This window comes from Carettochelys insculpta, chromosome 20 (genome assembly GCF_033958435.1).
Source record: "Carettochelys insculpta isolate YL-2023 chromosome 20, ASM3395843v1, whole genome shotgun sequence".
NCBI lineage: Eukaryota > Metazoa > Chordata > Testudines > Carettochelyidae > Carettochelys > Carettochelys insculpta.
In genome coordinates, this window is record NC_134156.1 from 16,233,923 (window position 1) to 16,259,172 (window position 25,250).

At 46.8% G+C, this 25,250-nt stretch overlaps 1 protein-coding gene across 1 annotated transcript in view; it reads left to right on the forward strand.

The window, feature by feature from the left end:
- The window catches only part of RAB11FIP4 (RAB11 family interacting protein 4), a 284,100-nt gene that overhangs the window by 98,156 nt on the left and 160,694 nt on the right, over positions 1-25,250 (forward strand). Inside the window, exon 3 of the mRNA XM_075014241.1 lies at positions 10,460-10,548. Within this exon, the coding sequence (XP_074870342.1) occupies positions 10,460-10,548 (89 nt within the window). The remainder of the gene's footprint in view (positions 1-10,459; positions 10,549-25,250) is intronic.

Genomic DNA, 25,250 nt, shown 5'->3' on the forward strand with positions numbered 1-25,250 from the left:
GTTGCGCTCTAGCTATTTAACGAACTGGTGTTAGTTCCTATTCAAACTATTTTACGGCTCAACTAAATTTTTGCTAAATATAGTCATCAGCCATGAATGAGTAATATATCATTAAAGATCCCATGGTAGATAAGTGAAAAGCTACTGCTTCTCAGATATGTGCCAGCAACATCCAATTAAACAGATTTGATTTCCTATACTATTAAAATGGCTTAATTGCCCATGAAAATGACATGATTCAGGGTGGATTAACTCACTTTAATAGAGCATTTGCAGGAAATCGCCTTGCGATTGTGTTTATTTTCCTTCAAAGCGTCTGTTTGCAATTGATCCTCTAGCAGGGTTTGAAGAGCACTGTACCTTTGCTGTACAGAACTGTTGTACACAAAATTCTGCAGAGCTGAGAGAGATGTCAGCTCTGCAGGCCAAACTGAGAGGATTAAAGGCACTTATCCTGGTGTATATCAGGAGCAAATCTACTGCAGTCAACACAGTTGGGCCAGATTGGAGTCAGGCCCACAAATACAGCCTTAATTTTAATGCTGTTGTTTTTGTGGGTATTATTTTATTCCAGTATACAGTTACCCTCATTTTGAGGCCACGTCCTTAGATGGTGCAGATTGCAAAGGTCTTTTACACCACTGAATTCAATGGCGCTACACTGATTCATGTCAGCTGAGGATCCAGCCCACAGTCAATAATGCTGTATTGATCCCTGTGCAGAGGCATAAAACTACCTATAGCCTATACAGGAATGATGGGCTCCACCTAAATCAAGGTGGATCCAGACTGCTGGCATTAAACATTAAAAAGGTCATAGAGCAGTTTTTAAACTAAGAGGTGGGGGAAAGCCGATTGGTGCGGGGGAGCACCTGGATCGGACGGAGACTTCTCTTACACGAGGCTCCATAGATAGGGATTCCCTAGAAGTTAGTCAGATAGGGAACGTGGGAAATAATATATGGGCAAGATCAGATGTGAAACAATCGCATATAAAAAAATCCAACGCGTCTGTGAAAGGCGGACATATAAATAGTGGTAGTTTTTTAACGTGCTTTTACACTAATGCTAGGAGTCTGTCTAATAAGGTGGGTGAACTGGAGTACCTCATATCAAAGGAGGAAGTTGACATAATAGGCATCTCAGAAACATGGTGGAATGAGGACAAGCAGTGGGACACTATCATACCGGGATATAAATTATATTGGAAAGACAGAACAGGTCGTGCGGGTGGCGGAGTGGTACTATATGTGAAGGATAATATAGAATCAAGTGAAGTAAAAATCCTAAAGGAATCAAAATGTTCCATAGAATCATTATGGATAACAATTCATTCCTCTAATAGGACTATGGCATTAGAAATATATTACCGACCACCTAACCAGGACAGTGATAGTGATGCTGAAATGTTAAGGGAGATTAGAGAGGCTATCAAAATAAAAAACACAGTAATAATAGGAGATTTCAATTATCCCCATATTGATTGGGTGCATGTCGCCTCAGGACGGGATTCAGAGATTAAATTTCTTGATGCCTTAAATGACTGCTTCTTGGAGCAGCTAGTACAGGAACCCACAAGGGGAGAGTCAATTCTTGATCTAGTCTTGACTGGAACGCAGGATCTGGTCCAAGAGGTAACTGTTACTGGACCACTTGGAAATAGTGACCGCAATATAATAACTTTTAATATTCCTGTGTTGGGAAGAACACCGCAGCGGTCAAACACTCTGGCATTTAATTTCAAAAAGGGGAATTACACTAAAATGAGGAAGCGAGTTAAACAGAAACTAAAAGGTAGAGTAATTAAACTAAAATCCCTGGAAGCTGCATGGAAACTGTTTAAAGACACCATACTAGAGGCCCAACTTAAATGTATACCCCAAATAAAAAAACACAGTAAGAGACCTAACAAAGAACCACCATGGCTAAACAGCCATGTTAAAAAGGCAGTGAGAGAGAAAAGGGCAGCTTTTAAAAAGTGGAAGTCAAATCCTAGTGAGGAAAATAGAAAGGAACATAAACACTCCCAAATTAAGTGTCATAATGTAGTAAGAAAAGCGAAAAAAGATTTTGAGGAACAGCTAGCCAAAAATTCAAAAAACGATAGTAAAATGTTTTTTAAATACATTAGAAGCAGGAAGCCCGCTAAAAAAGCATTGGGGCCCTTGGACGATAAAGATATAAAAGGAGCGATCAAGGAAGACAGTGCCATTGCGGAGCAATTAAATGATTTCTTTGCTTCAGTCTTCACGGCTGAGGATGTTACAGAGGTTCCTAAATCTGAGCCAGCCTTTTTAGGTGACAAATCTGAGGAACTCACTCAGATTGAAGTGACATTAGAGAAGGTTTTGGAGTTAATTGATAAGCTGAATAGTAACAAGTCTCCAGGACCAGACGGCATTCACCCAAGGGTTCTGAAAGAACTCAAATGTGAAATTGCGGAGTTATTAACAGTGGTTTGTAACCTATCCTTTAAATCCACTTTGGTACCAAATGACTGGAAGACGGCCAATATAACGCCAATATTTAAAAAAGGCTCTAGAGGAGACCCTGGCAATTATAGACCGATAAGTTTAACATCAGTACCAGGCAAATTAGTAGAAACACTAGTAAAGAATAAAATTGCAAGGCACGTAGAAGAGCACGAATTGTTGGGCAAAAGTAAGCATGGTTTCTGCACAGGAAAGTCGTGTCTAACTAATCTATTAGAATTCTTTGAAGGGGTTAATAAACATGCGGACAAGGGGCACCCAGTGGACATAATATACCTAGATTTCCAGAAGGCCTTTGACACGGTCCCACACCAAAGGCTTTTATGTAAATGAGGCGGTCATGGGATAGGAGGAAAGATCCTTTCATGGATCGGGAATTGGTTAAAAGACAGAAAACAAAGGGTGGGAATAAATGGTAAATTTTCACAATGGAGGAGGGTAACTAGTGGTGTTCCCCAGGGGTCAGTCCTGGGACCAATCCTGTTCAACTTGTTCATCAATGATCTAGAAAATGAGGTAAGCAGTGAGGTGGCAAAGTTTGCAGATGACACCAAGTTGTTCAGGACAGTCAAAAGCAAAAGGGATTGTGAAGAACTACAAAAAGATCTCAGCAAACTGAGTGATTGGGCAGCAAAATGGCAAATGAAATTTAATGTGGGTAAGTGTAAGGTAATGCATGTTGGAAAAAATAACCCAAATTACACGTACAACATGATGGGGGTCAAATTTAGCTACAACAGATCAGGACAGGGATCTTGGAGTTATAGTGGATAGTTCTCTGAAGACATCCACGCAGTGTGCAGCGGCAGTTAGTAAAGCAAATAGGATGTTAGGAATTATTAAAAAAGGGATCGATAATAAGACAAAAGATATCATACTTCCCCTATATAAAACTATGGTACGCCCACATCTTGAGTACTGCGTGCAGATGTGGTCTCCTCACCTCAAAAAAGATATATTGGCATCAGAAAAGGGCAACTAAGATGATTAGGGGCTTGGAACGGGTCCCATGTGGGGAGAGGCTAGAGAGACTGGGACTTTTCAGTCTGGAAAAGAGGCGATTGAGGGGTGATATGATAGAGGTATATAAAATCATGAATGGTGTGGAGAAAGTGAACATAGAAAAATTATTTACCTTTTCCCATAATACAAGAACTAGGGGACACCAAATGAAATTGATGGGTAGTCGGTTCAAAACTAATAAAAGGAAATTTTTCTTCACACAGCGCACAGTCAACCTGTGGAACTCCTTGCCCGAGGAGGCTGTGAAGGCCAGGACTCTATTAGGGTTTAAAAAAGAGCTTGATAAATTTTTGCAGGTTAGGTCCATAAATGGCTATTAGCCAGGGATAAAGTATGGTGCCCTAGCCTTCAGAACAAGGGCAGGAGATGGATGGCAGGAGATAAATCACTTGATCATTGTCTTCTGTTCTCCTTCTCTGGGGCACCTGGCATTGGCCACCGTCGGCAGATGGGATGCTGGGCTGGATGGACCTTTGGTCTGACCCAGTATGGCCATTCTTGTGTTACCCTTATGTTACATTGTTAGCCTCTAATTAATGCTGGTCATGTCAAACAGCACTTTGGACTTCACCACAAAGCCTACCTATTGCCCTTTTTCACACTAGTTCTGGAGGAAAGTATTAAACTCTTCCTGTAGAATCACTAACTCAAACTCAACACGGTGTATTTGCTTTTTTGAAATTACAAGTGAATGAGAATAAACTAGTTTATAAGTAGGAGCACACAGTCTGGTAGCTATCAGGGTAACGATCACAATTAAAATTAACCTTCAGCAATGGAAGTTATGTTCTGATCAGAATCTGCAATACAGTCATATGCATACGTTTAGTGCTGGTGGTTTGAGAGCACAGGCTTGCAGGGAAACAGGAACCTTGGGGTATTGTGGGATGGGAGGTGTGGTTTGTTGCTAATGACGTGGTGGGGTTGCTGCTCTGGAGAAGGGGGCAGGGGAGGTTTGCTGCATTGGGCGTTATTGAGTGGAAAGTGCTAGGTCCAAGGAAGTTTACCCTCCCTGCTGCACTTAGTTTCTCTGTCCTTCTCTAACAGAAATATGTAGCAATAGGTGTATGTGTATATATTCTTTTTAAAAAGGGAAAGAAAAAATACACCGTACTGCACATACATCTCCATCTGGGGTGAAAGAAGTAGTACGGGCCAGAGGTGGAGTCACATTGCTCGGTGCACTACCAGAAAGGGCTCAGCTACTGCAGGACCTGCACAGCCTAGGATAGAATAGATTTTGCTTTGCCTTTGCAAGGCATACCTATGAAAGAATGGAGAGGACAGCTTCTGATCTTCCTTATACAAGGGGGCTTTTGGCCCCTTACTGAAACTCAGTGGGGGTTTTTGGTTGGTTAACTCCCAGTATCAAAAGAAAGAGGGAGGGTCTTTGAGAAATCAGGATCCTGCGACTGACAGCCCCCAGGAACAACGGGAAGAGACCAGCCCTCCAGATCAGACTATTTTCAGGGTGTGCCGCCCCTGAGGGAGTGAAAAGTCTGGGGAGAGTTCTGTCTTCCATGTCAGCTAAATTTCCTGGGTCAGACTGAGTGGGGCTGAGCTAAGGATAATGAATTATGTGCCTGAGCTGAGCTGGGAGGAGAGCCATGCCAGTCAACCTCAGGTTGCATGTTTTTCAGTGGCACTGTTTTCTGGAAAATGAAATAATGGGACATTTTAATGCAGGAGGATCTTAAAATAGCCAGGAGATGTCCTTAGCTCTCTCGTGATGGCTTTTAAGGACAGATTCTAGACTTGAATATGCATGCAGTGCTGCACAGCTTCAAAAACCATGAATGGAATGTCTGCAAGCATAGACATGAGTGTATTTTTTTTCAGGATAGGGTGTCAGGTAGGGTACCAGCTCAGAACACAGCATTGTAGAAGATCCCCATGGGAAGCCATAGTGGTTCACTTAATCAGCAAGGAAATATGCTAGAATAAACCTTAATTGTTCATAATGCCCTGCGTGAATTGTGATATTTCTATTTAGCACACTGGCATTTTCTAGGCTGCCTGCCAAAATGTAAGCTTGTTGTAGGAAGGGACAAGTATCTGGGTCTGCAGTGCCCTGTGTTAATTCAGTCATCCATTTGCATTGTGTCTTTCATGTAAACCTCCGCAGGCACTTGGAAAATTCAAATTAGCACTAAAATCAAATAAGTGAAAGATGTGATTCTCATGCATAAGCATTCGTCATAAGGAGAACAGTGCTGAGTGCAACAGTGAATAGTTTTCCATGTAAACATGTCACGGAATTTCTGAAGAGATCCAGTGCCCATAGAAGGTGAGGGTACATGTACACTTACCAGCAGATTGACCTGGTCAGGGTCAGGTCAGAGTCCATCTTCTGCAGTTCAATTCACACGCTTAGTGGGGATGCGTGATATGAAACTATCAGGGGCTGACAATTGATCCCTGTATTCCTCATTCTCGCTAGAAGCAGTTTGATGGAAAGTTTTTCCTGTCGACCTCCCTCAGTGAGGGTGGCCAGATAAGTCGATTGTAGAAACATCCATTCCAACGACGCAACTGACCTTGTCTCGCAGGAATGTTGTGAGATTTTAATGAATGTTTTGGATCATTTATAGGCCTTTGGCTGGTAATGCTGTACTATTAACACAGCCCTGTGGTTGTTGTTGACGCAGGAGGGGCACGTGGGTTGAAGTTATGACTGGCAATATTGTTGAGGGGAAGTTTTACAACTGTGTAAACATATCTCCTCCATCACCTCTGCCTGCACACGTTACTGAACCGTGCTTGGTTTCTGCAGATAACTCACTCTAATGAGTATGTGCCTGATGTCTCACACAGAGAGCTTGGCAGGGCAAGCAGTTCATTTGCGCTTTAATGATTCCCATGACACAGTTGGGCAGGACGCAGCTCCTTGACTAATAAGCTTTTGTTATGAATAGCGAAAGGGTGCAAATAGACAATTCAATTATGCTCTGTAATAGGACTGTGGAGGAACCTCCACAAAGCACTGACCAGCCCATGTTATGGCCCCAGTCATTGGGAACAAAGGGGGTATTTATGAGTGCAGGGCTGTCCCAAGGAGGGTGCAGGGCCTGGGGACCCCACACCCCCGAATCCTCCAGGCATGGGTTCTTGGGCCAGTCCTTGCCACAGGCCACACACCTGCTCCAGCCTTGCTCCATACCTTCCCCATACCTCATGCCTTCCCACCCACTCCAGCCCCCATTGCTCCCTTTCTCAAAGTCTCCTCCTCTGAGCAAAGCTCTGTGGGGCCTGAGTGCTCCATTCTCCCCTCCCCCTGCCACAGTGAAGTGGAGTGTAGTGGGCTGCTGGGGCGCCCCTCTTCTGCTGCTGGGGTGAGTACAGGGGAGCCGACCCCTGTTGCTGCCACACACCAGGCTCCTCTCTCCCACCAATAATCCCTGGGAGTTCCATCCATAAGGTGGTTGAGGCAGCTGCCACAGGCCCCCCTCCCATCATATGTACAGAATGGCTCTGGATAGGTGATGATCCAAGATAGGGATGCCTACGGCAGGAAATTTCCACTCTGGGCAAAGTTTATCTTTATGCACCTAATGAAGAACCCACTTTTTGGAGTGCTGGTCCCACAGGAATGGCATGAGTAAGACAAGCCCAGGGATGAATGCTTGGGATCATATTCCTTTGCCTTTATGATAATTTTTAGTAGGTTGTAAAGCTACCCAAGCAATACAGCAAAAGCACAGGCTCCAGTTACAGACCAGGAGGATTTTAGCTATGGCTGTATGTATGTAATGTGGCTTACAAGGCTAAGATGAGAAGTGAGAATACATGTTAGAATAGGAATAAGGCAGAGCTAATGAAATAAGTACTGGTCCTGTGGTCCATGTAGGATAAACACTCTGTAGCATGGTACTGCTCTGGAAGGGACTCCGTGAAACACCTGTGTCATCCTCTATACTGAGAAAATGAGGAGTGCATAGCAAATGTGTGAATTAATATGCTGTTACATACCACTTAGGACCTAGTCATGACCAGTGCTAAGGATTCTGCTCCCATTGGTCAATCTCTTGGGTTGACCACAAGTGGCTAATACAACACCATTGAATTTGCCTACACAGGGTGCAATGTGGTGTGTAATAACACGTTCATTAGCATATATCAGTTAACACTGGTGTTAGCCACTGGTGTGAATCCCTATCTGGTGCATCAGGAGTAAGCTCCAGGATGCATCACTGCAAATCATGGTGACCCCCACAGAACCATAAAGCTACCCTTGCGATACAATGTCCTCTTTGGTGCTGCCCTCACTTGTATGTGCTGCTAGGACGCCGGGAGGCATATTGCACAGTTCTCTGGCAATGTCGAGTCAACGTAAGCATTTTCATTTTGAATTGGTTCAGAATTTCCTCTGGGAACCCCAGATTTTTGGTTGAAAAATTCCAAAAATGGCTATCAATCCATAGCTTCATGCCACCTTTTTAATTCTCTCTGTTTTGCTGACTGTCATGCTCATTATTGCCAAAACCTCCTTGTTCTGGTAAGCACTTTCTTTCACTTCCAGAGATTCTTGGCAATGACCAATGTTCCCTATAAGCTGAGCACTCGAGTGGCCATCCAGAAGGGGGTCAGGCACTGCCCACCTCCTTAGCAGAGCACCCACAGCTAGCAGCATATGTTTCTCTTGGTGGTGCATATCTGCACATACTTCAGTGCACATAATATTTATTCTGCACATGGATGGAAAAAATTGGAGGGAACATTGAAAATGACTGAAGTTCAGTTCCTTATAGGGGCCTTTGCTCCTGCAGTTCATTGCGCTATGTTGTTGCCTCTTTAATTGTCTTGAATTTCTTCTTTTCCTGTGCAGCATTTAAGCTAGAATTTCACTTTTTATTTTAAAAATACCAATTGTTCTTCCATTCTCCAGATCATCTCTTACAGCAGAGAAGAAATCAGGCTACTTGTTGTCCATGCAGTGCTCTTTGGATCATAATTCACTCAACAGCTGCTTTATCTGCCATGTTTCATTCATCATATGATGGGTGTGCATGGAGCAGGGGGTGCGATTGATTCCACATATTAGATCCCTCACAATTTGATGTTCTGTTCTTTCTGAGCGTGCCTTTCCTTTGTTAAGGGGTTCTATCTCCATAAGCAGAGGTTATCTTCTTGTATTTCTTCCCTAAAGCTATTATTCCTTCCTTTTGACACTAGCAATTCTGGCAGCAGAATAACATATGATTCACTCTCTTCATGACATTCTTCTTCTGGGTCGCCTGCCTTGTGGGTAAATACCAATATGTTATGTCACAGCCAAACATACTGCATTAGTGATGAGGTAGAAAGAGAAACACCACTGGATAATTGGAGCCTCCCAGTAAAATACTATGTAAAACATGTCAACGCATTTTAGGCAGTGCATCTGTAATGAGCTGGTTAAAATATCCTGTCTTCTTTCTGCAGCTCAATACACAGAGAACAATAATTGGTATTTAACAGGGATGGAGGAATTTGGTAGCTCCAAAGGCTTTTTGTATTTGTCTTGGGCTCTCGAGTGAGAGAGATTAAAAGAAACACAGACATTGATTTTCCAGCCATTAACGTCCTTATTAACAACAGAGCAAATACAGCAGTCGTTCTGACCGTGGGGTAAGTGCACAGGTGTTTCCTCATATAGGACCATATGCTCCCTAGTGTGAGACACATTTTTAAGATGATGTAGGAGTGTTATGCAGAAGACTCTGTGTAACATCCCATTCCACATCCTCACGCTCCTGCTGTAACAGCCCCATTTCTACATAGTATAATGCCATGCAAAGAGAATCATGGACCAGAACCAGGCAAAGATTTGATAATGGAACTCGGTGAATTCAGACTTTCCTGATCTGAACACTAGTGCCTCTATTTTGGGGTTACTTCCATGTGGATCAGGAGTGACCCTGGTGGCATCAGTGGAGCTACACCTGCATAAAACAGGCAGAAAGGCAGATTCAAACCCATAAAATATGGAAGTACATTCAGAGTTTGACTATAACAGTTTGGATTTTGGTCCATCCACTTTTTTCCTCCCATGTTTAGTGGGTGAGCCTGGAACTAGACTGACTGAACCAAGCCACATTTTGGTTGAGAACTACCTCACTGCACAGCTGTGTCATGCCTCTATTTTGGGATTACCATCTTTCAGGTTCCCCAAAGAGGACACTGCCAGAGGAAGGAGAACATCGGGGGGTACAACTGGGGGATGCTAGAGTGGGGTGTGTACTGGGAGGGGTACCTGGGATGTGCTCGGAGGGTACTTTTGTCCTCATTCTCACAGTGGGGGGCAGCATCGCCTTCTGTTAAGGTGGCAAGGTGGCAGTTACAAGCCAGAGATGCAGTGCTAACCATTCCTCTGCTCCTCCCCACCTCTCCCTTGCCTCAGGGATCTGGTGATAGCCGCAGCAGCGGGACCAGTGGAGAGGCAGAGCCTGCTCTTTCTGAGCTGCCACATCTGTGCCACCAAAATCCCGGACATTGCTTCTTATTTGACAAATCTGCCCAGACAGAGGGCAGCAAATCAAAAAAGAGGAAATGTCCAGGAAAACCTGACATTTGGTAAACCTGTGTATGGTGAGGATTTGTACAGGTGTTAGCTACACCTCTTTCATGTACCACATGCTGGTTAAGAACACGAGGCCTCTGTATGTACAAAAAGAAACTGGCTCTTTATTAAAAGAATTATTTATGGGAGTGCTGCAACTGCAGCTAGCATTCAAGCCATGTATACGCAGACTGACTTCCTGGTGCTTCCTCCCCGCTCTTCCATTCTGCAAACTGTGTTCCTCCCACCGCGTGCCAAGCAGGTTGCTTCATCACTGAAACAAATGTTCTCTGTTTGGACAGGCCCTCCATCTCCCCTCTCTCTGAAACTGACACAAGCCTGTGTGAATACTGTAGTAGAACAGACACAGAATGAGCTGAATGTTTGCTTTTGATTCTGTTGTCAGGCTGTGAAGAGTTACTGAAGGATGTGCTGGCTGTCGAAAACCCTGGGTGTCGGCTCTATGAGCCACAGTATGCGGATTACTACTACCAGGTAAGAGATTCCCTGATTCTGATCCATGATGGTGGACTGAGAGAGCTTTCTGGATGATTTAGAGAAGGATCACAGTAAGTCCTCTTGCTTTGCACCTGGTCTATTGCTTTTTCCTTTACAAAATAAAACTGAGATTTCATCTTTGATGCTGCTCTAGCTTTGCCTGAAGAGTAGTGATCTGTCTTCAGTACAGTCCTCAGTTTTGTGGACAGTGGCCTCCTCTAGCATTGTTGTCACTTGTGACCTCTTTATAGCGTTTGTGCTCTTTGGCCCACACTTTGTAATAAACAAACCTACAGGCACACCCTCAGTGCAGTAAGTGATTTGTGGAAGAGAGCAAGTAGCAAAAAAGCTGTGCTGTGCAAGCGCTGCTGAACTACAGAAGTATGAGGAAGGAGCAGCTGTGGGCGTAAAAGCTGATCAACATGCAGACTTGCACCCAAATAACTGACTCTGTGAAAAGTAGCTAAGTTAGTTAAAGCAGTTAATTCTGTGTGTACACAAGCCCTCGCTAGAATTCATTGCATGGGCTACATCAGGATTTATCAGGTGCTGGGAATCAGTTGCTATCAGTGCTGTTATCAGTGGAGCAGCATATCTTTGCCTTGATATACAGTGTTTTATGGGATCATACAGGTCCTGAGAATCCTTAGTTCTGTGGAACTCCTGTAATTTCTAGCATGCATCAAAAGGGACGCTGAAGTCACTTTTCAGTTTCATTGACTATCCCCGTGCTCTGGTGTTGGGAGACATGGCTAATAGAAGACCCTGATTTATCTTTTTTGTAGCACGTGTTATTTTGTACACCTTTATCATATCTTCCTTAGTCACCTCATCACATTCCCAGTCTCATTCCCATTGCAAGGGGCAATGGAAGGTGTTGACTGGTGTATGGTTATGCCAAAGCAAATAAGCTCAATGGCCCGGTTCTGCAAGCCTCTCCTAAAGCAGGTGTATCCACTGAAGGAGTTGCTCCATTGAGTAAGAACCAGTCTTCCCTGGAGGTTGAACAGCTGGGTGGCTGCCCAGGAGCAGTTCAGGTGCTACCCAGGTGATTAGCAGAGCGTCCCCAGCCACCCACAGTGGGCAGCATGTGATTCCATTGATTGTGCACAGCCACACCTACGTTGGTTCATGTAACAAAATTTATTCCACCCATGAATGAAAAACATTAGCGGGAACCCTCGTAAGGACAACTCAAGGTCATAACTTGGGAAACATCTGGTTGTGTTTCATCTGTTGACCATCGCAAAGTTTGTCCCTCATTTGATTTAGCGTAAGCAGTCCATTGTGACACTCAGTACAGTTCAATGGCATTGATCAAACTTTGAGAAAAGATTTGCTTTTAAGGCATGTTGGGCCTGATTCTCATTTATCCTCAGCCAGCAAAAGAGTCAGCCCTATTCAGGGTCTCTCCTTCTGCGCCACCACCCCCACAACCAGGATACAGTTCTGCAGGGATATGGAAGTCTACTTTGGCTGTCTCCAACTCAAGGAATACTTTCAACGCAACATTGAACAATACACTGATCCACAGATATCCTCCCGCCTATAGTACAAGAAGAATTCTACATGGACTCCCCCGACTGTTGAAATGACAGACTGGACCTATACACAGAGTGATTCCGCCGATGTGCACAGGCAGAAATCCTGGAAGAGCGGCATCACTTACCCCATAAATTCAGCCGTGCAGAACACAATGCCATCAACAGCCTCAGAAACAACTCTAACATTATAGTCAAAGAGGCTGATAAAAGAGGTGCTGTTGTTATCATGAATAGGACAGACTACCAAAAGGAGGCTACCAGGCAACTCTTAAATACCACATTCTACAAGCCACTGTTCTCTGATCCGACTGAGGAGTACACTAAGAAACTACACCATCTGCTCAATACGCTCCCTACAAAATCACAGGAACAAATCTACACAGACACAACCCTAGAGCCTCAGCCACATTTATTCTACTACCCAAGATATATAAGCCTGGAAATCCTGGACATCTCATCATTTCAGGCATTAGCACTCAATACAGGATTGTCTGGATATGTGGACTCTTTACTCAGACCTATGCTACCAGCATTCCCAGCTATCATCAAAACACCACCAACTTCCTGAGGAAACTACAATACATTGGTTACCTTCCTGAAAACACCATCCTAGCCACCATGGATGTAAAGGCCCTTTACACCAATATCCCACATAAAAATGGGCTTCAAGCTGTTAGGAACAGTGTCACTGATGAGGCCAAGGCACAACTGGTGGTGGAGGTTTGTGACTTTGTCCTCATCCACAACTGTTTCAGATTTGAGGACAATTTATATCTTCAAATCAGTGACACCGCTATGGGCCCCCACATGGCCCCACAGTATGTCAACATATTTATGGCTGACCTGGATCAATGCTTCCTCAGCTCTCATCCCTTAGCTCCCCTCCTCTACTTGCGCTACATTGATGACATCTTCATCATCTGGACCCACAGGAAGGAGGCCCTTGAAAAGTTCCACCATGATTTCAACAGTTTTCACCCCATCATCAACCTTAGCCTCGCCCAGTCCACACAAGAGACCCACTTCCTAGACACAACAGTGCAAATAAGCGATGGTCACATAAACACCACCCTATACCGGAAACCCACGGACCATTATGCTTACCTGCATGCATCCAGGGCACGCTACACAATCCATCATCTACAGCCAAGGAGTAAGGTAAAACCACCTTTGCTCCAAAACGTCAGATGAGACAAACACCTACGAGATCTTTACCAAGCTTTCCTAAAACTACAATACACATCTCAGGAAGTGAAGAAACTGATTGACAGAGCCAGACGTACCCAAAAGCCACCTGTTACAAGACAGCTCTAACAAGGAAAATAACAGAACACTATTGGCCATCACCTACAGCCCCCAGCTAAAACCTCTCCAGCGCATCATCTGTGATCTACAACCCATCCTGGACAAAGATCCCTCACTCTCACAGTCCTTGGGCGGCAGGCCAGTCCTTGCTTATAGACAACCCACCAAACTGAAACAAATTCTCACCAGCAACTATACACCACACCACAGCAACTCTAACTCAGGAGCCAGTCCCTGCAACAAACTTTGATGCCAACTCTTCCCACATACCTACACCAGCGACACCATCACGGGACCTAACCACGACATCAGGGGCTCATTCACCTGCACATCTACTAATGTAATATATGCCACCATGTGCCAGCAATATCCCTCTGCTACGTACATTGGCCAAACTGGACAGTCTCTACATAAAAGAGTAAATGAACACAAATCAGACATCAGGAACAGTAACATACAAAAACCTGTAGGAGAACACTTCAGTCTTCCTGGACACTCAGTAACAGATTTAAAAGTAGCCATCCTGAAACAAAAAACTTCAAAAACAGACTCCACAGAGAAACTGCAGAGCTACAATTCATTTGCAAATTTGACACCATCAATCAAGGTGGCTGTGGCTACACTAGCACCCCCTTTCGAAAGGGGCATGATAATGAGCCATTTTGGCAGATGCTAATGGAGCGCTGCCATGCATATGCAGTGCCTCGTTAGCATAATGGCGGCCGTGCACGTTTTGAAAGTGCCACTTTTGAAACGCATGCCGCCGATGTAGACGGAGGGTCTTTCGAATGCCCCCCCACCCACTGACTTCAAAAGTCCCTTCTTCCCATTTGGTTTTGGGAAGAAGGGGTTTTCAAAATTCAGGGAGTCCTTTCAAAACGCCCCTGTCTACACCAGTGGCATGCATTTTGAAAGCAGCACTTTCGAAACACGCATGGCTGTATGAGGCGCTGCATATGCATGGCAGCACCTCATTAGCATCTGCCAAAGTGGCTCATTAGCATGCCCCTTTCGAAAGAGGGGTGCAAGTGTAGCCAAAGCCGGCTTGAACAAAGTCTGGGGAAGGCTGGGCAGCTACAAAAGTGGTTTCTCCTCCCTTTTTGTTCACACCTTCACACTGGCTGCTGGAAGTGGGCCACATCCTCCCTGACTGAATTGACATTGTCAACTCTGGCCTTCATCTTGATCGGTACTCCCTTCTTTTCATGAGCCTGTTCATTTAGAGCTACCTCTAGGAATCTCCATGACATGCATCTGAGGAAGTGGGTCTTCATTAAGAAGAGCTTATGTTCCAAAAAATGTTAGTCTATAAGGTGCCAGAGGACTCTTGTTGCTTTTGTGGGTACAGATGAACATGGCTACCCGTCTGATACTCATTTACCCTTCGCGTGTCTTGGGCAGCATTATGGGGCCATATATTGGGCATAAACTATGCTCAAGGCTGGTCACAGATTTCACTGGACCCTGGGCAATGTGTGGTGGAGGACTTGGCTCCAGGGGCTGTGGAAGGGGCAGGGCCTCAGGAGGAAGTGGCAGGGCTAGGGGCAGCTGGCCAAACCATGCCTCACCTCCCCACGCCAGCCCACAGTGTTGTCCAGTCTGTGCTGCATGGGGGTCCAGACATCACTGTGGCTGTGGTAGCAGTGGCAACAGCCTGGAGCCCTAGGCCCTTTTAAATTGCCAGGCCCCAGGGCAGCTGTCCTCACTGCCCCCTGTGTGAGCAGCCCTCACGGCACTTATAAACTGAGGCCTCTTTACACTGCTACCTGAGTGTAAGTGCGAATTTCCTGTTACCTTTATCTGTGGATTATTTCTAATTCCTTTGACCATATTAATTGGTTTCTTGCTAATGAAAGTGGAGAAAGTTTCTAAACTGCCACGTCTTGAGATATGTCTCACACACTGGACCTGATTCAACACTGGCTTGCTCCCTTTTTATGCTGTCATTACCTCTCTTGACTTCAGTGTCATTGACTTACTTGACTTATACCCTTGTACTCTGTGGGGAGCATAAGTCATCTACACGTCACCTCCACTGCACTCTGTCTCGGGACAGAACTTCTAAGTGACCCCAGGAGTTGTACTTTAATCTCAGCAGATCTTCGCCACATTGTCCGGGATCTTTCGCTTTTGCATTTTCCTTGTGGGTTTTCATTTGAGAGCTTGCTGAACTATGCAGGATGATAGTTTTCTGGGAGTGTGAATATTGGAGCAATGCAGTGGTAAATCAGTCCCACAGTGTGTACTATACCAGTGGACAGCTGAATGCAAGTGATCGAGACAGGCAACTACTAGTCACAACAGCACTAGGGCTGGGTAAGCGCTAAGAATGAGATGTTGGTAAGAAACATGCAAAGGTTTTGTGCACTGGGGTGGGGGTGGGAGGTATGTAAAGTTTCATTGTTGAAATCATCCTGATTACCTGTGTTCCCACGAAAACAGTATTGTTTTTCCATGGCAGGAGGAGTGAGAGGGAAGTGCACTCTGTCAACTGTGCTAATCTTCAGTCCTGGTGTTTCTGCTCAGTGAGCATCAGAGATGATGGTTGTTACTTGGGATCTACCTACCTGGCAACTGGGAACAGGTCTGAGAACAGCATCTCATTTCACATGGGCTGCCCAAAAGTCATCACGTGGTAATAACCACCATTACCAACTAATCATAGAACACTAAAACTGGAAGACACCTCGTGAGGTCATCGAGTCCAGTTCCACGATGAGCGGAATAAGGGAATTTCAAAATGTGCGGGGTCCTTTTGAAAAGGACCCCCGTGTAGCCGCACCGAGCCACGGGCGTTTGAAAGCGGTGCTTTTGAAGCGCTGCAGCTGGAAGCATACTAATGCTAATGAAGTGCTAAATATTCAATTCAGTGCCTCATTAGTAATCTTCAAAATAGCCATTAGCATGGCTATTTTGAAGATTTGTGCCCGTGTAGACACAGCCTTTGTGTGTGGATACTGCATGTTCTTTCGAAAAAGGGCCTGATTTTCCAAAAGAACTTGCTAGTGTAAACGCAGACAGGCTGACTTGAAGCTCTTTTGGAATTGCACTTTGTAGGTGCAATTTTGAAAACGTTCGCTAGATGTCAGCGTGTGACTGAAGACAGGCCAGAGAATGAGCTCTTGTCCCCTCCTGTAAGGATTTCCAGCTGCTGCTGCTCAAAGACTTGAGCTTTCTGTCCCCCAAAGAAGAGAATTAAAATCAAGTTACTTTTCATGCGCCCAGGGATCCTGGCCTGTGAGCAATAGGAAGCATTCCATGCCCAGTTCCCTATCAAAATGCATTGACTCTGGACAGATGGGCTGGGTTCTTCAGTAAATGCCAAGACTCGGTGACACAGGCAATTAGACAGGTACCTCTCACTGCTGCCGATGAGGGTTGCCCATCTGATTTTCTTTGCACCCTCCTATCTGCACCTTACTTCTAACTCTCAAGAGTGCAGTTAGGGGCAGGAGCAACAGGCCAGATGCATGAGTGCTCCAGCTGCATTAAGGAGGACCAGAACAAGACAGTAAGAAGTTGGGGCTGGAGACATCCCTTTTATTCCACCCCGAGAGCTTCACTTATGCTAACCATGGCACTCATCTTGCTCCTTTGTAACTACAGGGAGTCAAGGGGTTAAAGGCATAGTCTGGGGGAGGAAGTAGGAAACATAATATCCTGTATCACAAGTTCCCTTCTCCAACTTTAACTGGGTGCTGCTGTCGGCTCTCCTCCAAAGTGTCCACTCTGTACAGAGATGCTTAATTTCAATGCAAAGGTGGATGTGTGAGAGTTGGAGGTAGTTCTGAGAATAGAGTAGCATACGCAGGAGCTGGAGAAATGCACCAAACCAGCTGTGTGTGGATGTTGAAACAGGCAAGAAGGAAGAAACCTCAGAGCATCCAGCCTTTAATCTCAGCCCAACCGGGTGCAATTAATGTGACCTGACATTTAAAATCCCCAAATATCAACGGTTTTATTGTTTCATTTTACACCTTCTGAAATGGTCCACTTTTACATTTCCAGTGCCAACATTTCAAGGTTTGTCAGAGGAAACTGAGTGACAGCAGAATAAAAAATTCAAAACATTGGAACACTGGTGTCCAATAGAGATTCAAGGATCATCACAGCCCCCTCCCCAGCTCCACATAAATCCCCTCTGCCTCCCCCAGAGCCAGGCACCACCCACGCCCCTGCAAGCTGCTGGCGACTCACCCGAACTGCTGCTGCTGCTAGAGCCAGGGCTATGTCTGGAGCAGCGTCGAGGCTGTGGCCATAGCCGCAGGATCTGCAGTGGGCCAAAGCTGCAGGAGGAGCTGCCGCCACTGCTGCCACACACGTCTTTCACCAATGCCGCGGTGCCTAGTTTGCCACATGTGGCAAGTGTGTTGGACACTGCCGGAGTAGAACTGTTAAAAGTGGTGTTTTGTGTGCAAACGCACAATTTCAAATATGCATCCTTCAAAGCGCAAATGACCATTTAATGGGAATTTTCACCATTAAAATACACTGTTGTTATGAAATGGCCTTGACTAGGAAGATGATCTCCCCCTCCCTGCAAAAAAAAAGTCATCTCGTAGTAGGCCTGGTCCTGTTTCGTATGTCCCATTCATTGCACTTAACAGCATTTGATTGTCATAAGGACAGAATGGCTGAAATTCATTTGTAGGAGTTGTTCAGAAAACTTGTCCTGGTGTTTGAGATGTGGGATAGGTTATGCTATGGGTACAGGTGTTCTTTTTACTCCATATAATGTGATGCACTGTATGTGGTGAATTCGCAGTGCATTACCACTAGCTATTGTATAATTTCTTAAGAGCTGGGTCCCATTGACTTCAGTGAGCTTGGATCAGATCCAATGGAATGCGTTATTCCCATGCAAAGACAGTGGTTGCCTGTTGTTACCTTTTGTAGATGGTTTTCCTAGGGACATAGATGTAGGGAGGAAGGATGGTCTAGTGCTCAGAGCACTAGCCTAGACTGGAAAGAGCATGGCACAGTTGCCTGCTTCACCACATATTTCCTGTGGGACTCTGGGCAAGTTACTTAGCCTCCCTGTGCCTCAATTCCCCATCTGTAAAATGTACATACGATAGACCTGCCTCACAGACAAGTGAGTAAAATAGTAAACCTATTTGACTGTGCTATGCTCAGATGAGGCACTTATATCCATTGATGATAGGGGCCATGTAAGTGCCTAAGAAAATTAGAGACATAGATAAGGATTTTTTATATGTGTTGGAATAGGTTAGCATGAGACTGATTCTCAGGTACGTTAGGACCCCATTGCACTTACACTGATACCCACTTTCAAGTCCATTCACACTGCCAGAGAGATGTAGAGAGCATAAGAACAGCCACGCAGGGTCACACTGGTGGGCCATCTAGCCCAATATCCTGTCTTCTGGCAGTGGCCAGTACCAGGTACTTCAGAAGGAATGAACAGAGCAGGGCCATTTATAGAGTGATCCATCTGCTGTCCTTCAGTCCTAGCTTCTGGCAGTCAGAAGCTTTCACATCACAGCTAATAGCCTTTGGTGGAGCTCTTCCCCATGAAGTTTTTCAATTCTTTTTTTGAACCGTTATATTCTTGACCTGCACAACATCTCCTGGCAGTGAGTTCCACAGGTGCATTGAGGTCTTAGTGTAAATGAGAATTCAGGTCCGCATACCCTGAGGATACAGCAATCCAGGGGTCAGCAGTCTTTCCAAGGTGGAATGCCAAAATATGACCTTTTGACCTCTATGTGCAGTCCGAGTGCCAGTAATACTTTTTAAAGTCACTGATAGAACTACTCACAAGAGCTTCATCAATAAATGAAGTTCTTCTTCGAGTGGTCCCCGTGGGTGCTCCACAGTAGGTGTTGGGCTTGCCCCGGCGCTGCAGATCGGAAATCTTTAGCAGTCTCCGTCAGGTCGCGCATGCGCCGATGCACACTGGCCCTTTGCGCTCCTTCGGTCACATGCGCGATCCGGTCCCCACCAGTTCCTTCTCAACCGCCAACAGCTGCAGACAGATTCCACTCCGGCTCCAACACCTGAGAAAGATAAAACTATCTCTTAATTTTGTTTATCTTGTTAATAGTTATTATTCTGATAGTTTTAGTTAGGATTGTTAGAGTTGTTTTTCGTTAAATGTAGATATAGTTTAAAAAAAAAAAAAAAGAGGGCGAAAGAGAAGAATGGAGGTGGCCGCCTTAAGCGGTCTGTTATCCTAAAAGCCGTGAACGTTGTTTTTTTCCAGGACTGATTAGCTGTTAAGTGTCCCATTAACATTCAAAGACTAAACGCCCAGGCCGAGATGTCCTCGCCGGGGTTTAAGAAATGTGCGTCATGCCACGAGGCCATGCCTGCCTCAGATGGGCATAGTGAGTACATTCGTTGCCTCGGGGAGACCCACGTTCCACAAAAGTGTCCTCACTGCTCCAAGCTCACAGCCAGAGCCAGAAAGGACAGGGAGATGAGGCTGAAAATGATTTTATTTGGTAAGGCCCTGCAACCTGAACCATCGGAGAACCCCCATAAGGAGGGGCCCTCAGGGTCGCACAAGAGGAAGACGGCTTCCCTAACCTCCTCTGTACAAAAGAAAAGGAAGCTTTCTCCAGCTCGATCCTTGCCGGTAACACCTGCAAGCAGGACAAGCGGAGCACAGGCCTCTGACCCGTGGGCTGCTCAAAGTGGGATGACCGTAGCGCACGCAGCTGCACTGGAGCTTCCAACCATTAAGCAGTCGGCACCGGGGGCGCCGCAGGCGCCAGCATCGACGGCGCTAACTCTCACGGCACCAAGCCCTGGGGCACTGACGGCGCCAGAGCAGGGGTGCCCGGCATGGGACCCAAAGGTGCTGGAGGAAGCTATCCGCGCGGCGCCGTGCACAGGGGCACCGAGCGCGGCACCCACAATGGCGCCGAGGTCCCCGGCACAGGAGGGGGTGGCGCCTGCTTCACAGGGACGGGGAAAAGCAAAGGCTAAAACACGGCACCGCAGCCCATCCCTGGAGGCCACCGCATTGCCGTTATCGCCTAGCTCCCCCCCAGAAATAAATCGGGCAGCAACTCCAATGGCCTACTTCAGACCTCCATCCCCGTTCCTTCAACCACCATCCCCCTGGCTCAGACAACCTTCGCCAATCTCCAGTAGGGACCCCTATGAATACTATCACAGAGCATCCCCACCGCTATCAGCGTCATCACGGAGGTAACGCTCGTCTAGACCCCATGCGTATGTTTTCCGATCATGGTCTAGATCCCCATCACTGGGCCCTTGCCCCTGCTGTAATGGCCGTCCCTACCATACTGAACACTGGCACAGGGGGTCCAGGTCCAGGGGTAGATCCCCACCCACACCTCGCCAACACCACTTCATACAGTCTTACCCCGTGAGAAGGACACAGCCTCCCCAGGCGGATGTTGGTCCACAGGCCCTGGACCTCCCCTCTGAATCCTCAAAAGGGCAAGAATATGAACAGATCCAGGAATCGGAGGAATTAGAGGAGGTATATCATAGCAGCGCCTCTTCGTCCGCCCCAGATGAGGAGACTGTCCCCGGGGATATTTCTCCCCCGGACGACCTTAGGCAATTCCAAGAACTACTCAAGAGGGTAGCACAAACACAGGACATTCACGTAGCGGAGGTGCAGGAGAAACATCATAAACTCCCGGCTTCATCTAAGATCGCTCTCCTACTAGATGAAGCGATTATGAAATCAGCCACTAACATATGGCAGACTCCAGCCACTACCCCTCCCACAAATAAGAGGGCGGATAAGAAATGCTTCGTTCCAGCCAAGGGCATGGAATTCCTGTTTAGCCACCCCCAACCAAATTCCCTGGTAGTCGAATCATCACAGCAGAGATCCAAGACACCCCAATATAAATCAGGAGGACCAGAAAAAGATGCAAGGAAATTAGACACGTTCGGTAGGAAAGTCTCTTCCTCCTCGACCTTACTACTCAGAATGGCAAACTATGCAGCACACCTGTCAAACCACAACTTTGACAATTATTCCAGACTTGCTTCCCTCATGGATTTCCTTCCAGAGGATAAGAAACCGGTGCTAAAAGCGATCGTCCAAGAGGGCTACGTGGCCTCACGAACAGGAGTCCAGATTGCCCTGGACGTGGCAGACACGGCAGCATGCTCCACAGCCACAGCAGTGGTAATGCGTACGGAATCGTGGCTCCAGACATCCGGCATTCCCAGAGATCTGCAAACAAAAATCGTAGACCGTCCATTTGATAAACAGAAGTTATTCGCAGATTCTACTGACTCGGTCCTACACTCCAGCAAGGACTTGAGAACCACGCTTAGGACCCTGGGTATATATACCCCTCCATACAGGAGGAAGAAGTTTTACCCCGAGCAAAGGCACTAGGCTTATCAACCTCAGCGTACGCAATACCAACGGAGTTATGACCAAAGGCGCTACCACCAGCAGCAACAGTATAGGGCCCCCAGACGACGCCCCCAACAGGGTTGCGCACCCTCGGGGCAAGCCTTGAGACAGCAAGTTTGACAGGTATGTCGAGGACTGCAATATCAACACCATCCCTCAATGCCAATCCCAACACAAGTTCCACCATCGGCTCAAACCGTTCTACTCTGAATGGCAAAACATCACCACAGACAAATGGGTACTGGAGATTACAGCCACGGGACACACGATCCCCTTCCAATCACTACCTCCACCGAAACCGACCACCCAGTCCTCCTTCAAGGACCCCTCCCACGAGACAAGATTAAAACAGGAGGTGGACCATGTCATGTTCATAGGGGCAGTGGATAGAGTTCAGGAACAATTCCAAGGGAAAGGGTTCTACTCCCGGTACTTCCTAACAGAGAAGACGACAGGGGGCTGGAGACCAATCCTGGACCTATGGGCCCTCAACCAGCATCTACGCAAACAGCATTTCAGGATGATTACAATTGTCTCCATACTTACGTCATTGGACGATGGAGACTGGTTTGCAGCCCTCGACTTGCAGGACGTGTATTTTCATATAACTATTCACCCAGCACACAGACGTGTCCCCCGCTTCACAGTAGGCAGGGAGCACTTCCAATACAGAGTTCTTCCGTTCAGTCTCTCTTCAGCACCCAGAGTGTTCACCAAAACACTGGCGGTAGTATCAGCTTACCTACACAGACAGGGTGTGTTCATTTTTCCATACCTGGACGACTGCCTACTGAAAGGGGCCTCAAAGGCAGAGGTCCTACGCATGATACACATCACTACAAACACATTCGCCTTGTTGGGCCTAGTTATCAACCTCTCGAAATCAAAGACCAAGCCTACGCAGAATATAGAGTTCATAGGGGCACGCATAGACTCTACTACATTGAGTATACCTGCCCGAGGCCCGTTTCCACGCCATCAAATCCCTGGTACAAGTGATGACGTACAGCCCCACAGTGCCAATCCTAACATGTCTACAGCTGTTGGGGCACATGGCGACCACCACGTTCGTGGTACAGAATGCCAGGCTGCACATGCAGGGCCTGCAGCATTGGCTGGTGAGCATTTACAAACCAATAGTCCATACCATCCACAGGGCAGTATTGCCCACAGCGGAGGTGCGCAGGTCTCTGGCATGGTGGGCAGATCCCAAGAACTTACTAGTAGGGGTGCCCTTCCACCAGCCACAAATCGCGATTTTTCTTATGACAGATGCATCCCACATGGAATGGGGAGCACACATCAGCAACAAAGTAACTCAGGGGCTATGGTCCCCCGTGGAAAAGACATTGCACATAAACATACTAGAACTCAGAGCAGTGTTCAACATGTGCAGACGTTTTCGGAAATACCTGCACGGCAATGTAGTCAGGATAAATACCAACAACACCACCACCATGCTTTATATCAACCGGCAAGGAGGGGCCAGATCCTGTGCGCTATGCACGGAGGCAGTCAGGTTGTGGAACTGGTGCATTGCCAACAATATAACGCTGAAAGCCTCATACCTACCTGGTGTCCACAACGTGAAGGCGGACCAGCTAAGCAGGCGATTTGCGCTCATGCACAAGTGGCAGATCTGCACCGATCTGCTCCAACAAGTTTTTCCCAAATGGGGGGTTCCCCAAATCAATCTGTTTGCCACTTACAACAACAAACAATGCCCTCAGTACTGCTCCAGAGCGGGCATAGGACAGGGATCCTTGGGGGACGCCTTCACGGTGCCATGGAAGGGCCCTCTACTTTATGCATTCCCTCCCATGTCACTCATCCACAAGGTTCTAGAGAAACCCAAAAGAGAGAGAGCATGCATAATACTGATAGTCCCAACCTGGGACTGACAGCAATGGTTTCCTCTACTTCTGCACATGTCATGCCGCCTGCCACTCCCCCTACTGGTAGTGCCGGACCTTCTCACGCAGGCTGAGGGGTCCATAGTGCACCCACACCCTCAAAGACTCCACCTACAGGCGTGGCTAATCCATGGCTCAGCGCCTTAGAGGGCACATGTTCGAAGGGAGTGAAACACGTCTTGGAGTCCAGTCGAAGGACTTCCACCAGAGGAATTTACACGCAAAAGTGGAAACGATTCATCTCCTGGTGCTCTTCCAAGCAGTTGGCCCCTCAGGGCGTCCCTATAACTGCATTTCTAGACTACCTGCTGGAGCTAAAACAAGACGGACTCTTCCTATCTTCTCTAAAGGTCCATCTTGCAGCTATATCAGCATTTCAACATAAAGAGGAAGGACCAACTATATTTGCCCATCCTATGGTCACACGGTTCTTAAAGGGGCTGGTAAACCTGTACCCCCCTCGGAAACCTCTATCGCCATCATGGAATTTGGACTTGGTCCTCCACACGCTGTCGGGACCACCCTTTGAACCATTGGCCACGGTACCCCTCCAGCTACTTACCCTGAAAACAACCTTCCTTCTCTCCATCACGTCAGCCCACAGGGTGAGCGAACTCACAGCAATAATGGCAACCCCACCCTGCACAGTATTCTCAACAGAAGCGGTGATCTTACGATTACACCCAGCTTTCCTTCCAAAGGTTTCCTCAGAGTTCCACATTAACGAACCAATAGTATTACCCTCATTTTATCCTAAGCCTCACAACTCCAGCAAAGAGGCGTGGCTGCACCTACTAGACGTAAGGAGGGCGTTGGCCTTTTACCTAGACAGAACTAAGCCCTTTCGGAAAATGGACAGACTCCTGGTGTCTCTCGCACCCAAGTCGAAAGGGAAAGGCCTATCCTCACAAAGAATTTCAAATCATATCGTATCCTGCATAAGACTGTGGTATGAGCTTAGTAACACCCCTCTGCTGGTTCCACCCAGGGCTCACTCCACCAGAGCAATGGCAAAGTCAACGGCCTTCTTCAAAGGCATCGTGTTAAAAGACATCTGCAGAGCGGCGACTTGGTCATCTTACGACACCTTTGCCAAGCATTATGCCATGCACCGGGTGTTTGATGAGGATACACGCCTATCAACAGCAGTCCTGTCAAGGGCAAGCTGCACATAAACGGACACCCACCTCCTTAATTGGGGTCACTGCTGGGTAGTCACCTACTGTGGAGCACCCACGCAGACCACACGAAGAAGAAAAAGAAGTTACTCACCTGTGTAGTAACGATGGTTCTTCGAGATGTGTCCCTGTGGGTGCTCCACTACCCGCCCATCCTCCCCACTTCGGAGCTCTGTTTTCGTGTTTTTCAGAAGCATCCGGGGCAGTTGGTCAAGGGACTGGCGGGGACCGGATCACGCATGTGACTGAAGGCGCATGAGGGGCCGGCGCGCATCGGCTCATGCGCGACCCGACGGAGACTGCTAAAGATTTCCGATCTGTGCCGCCGGGGCGAGCCCGACACCTCCTGTGGAGCACCCACGGGGACATATCTCGAAGAACC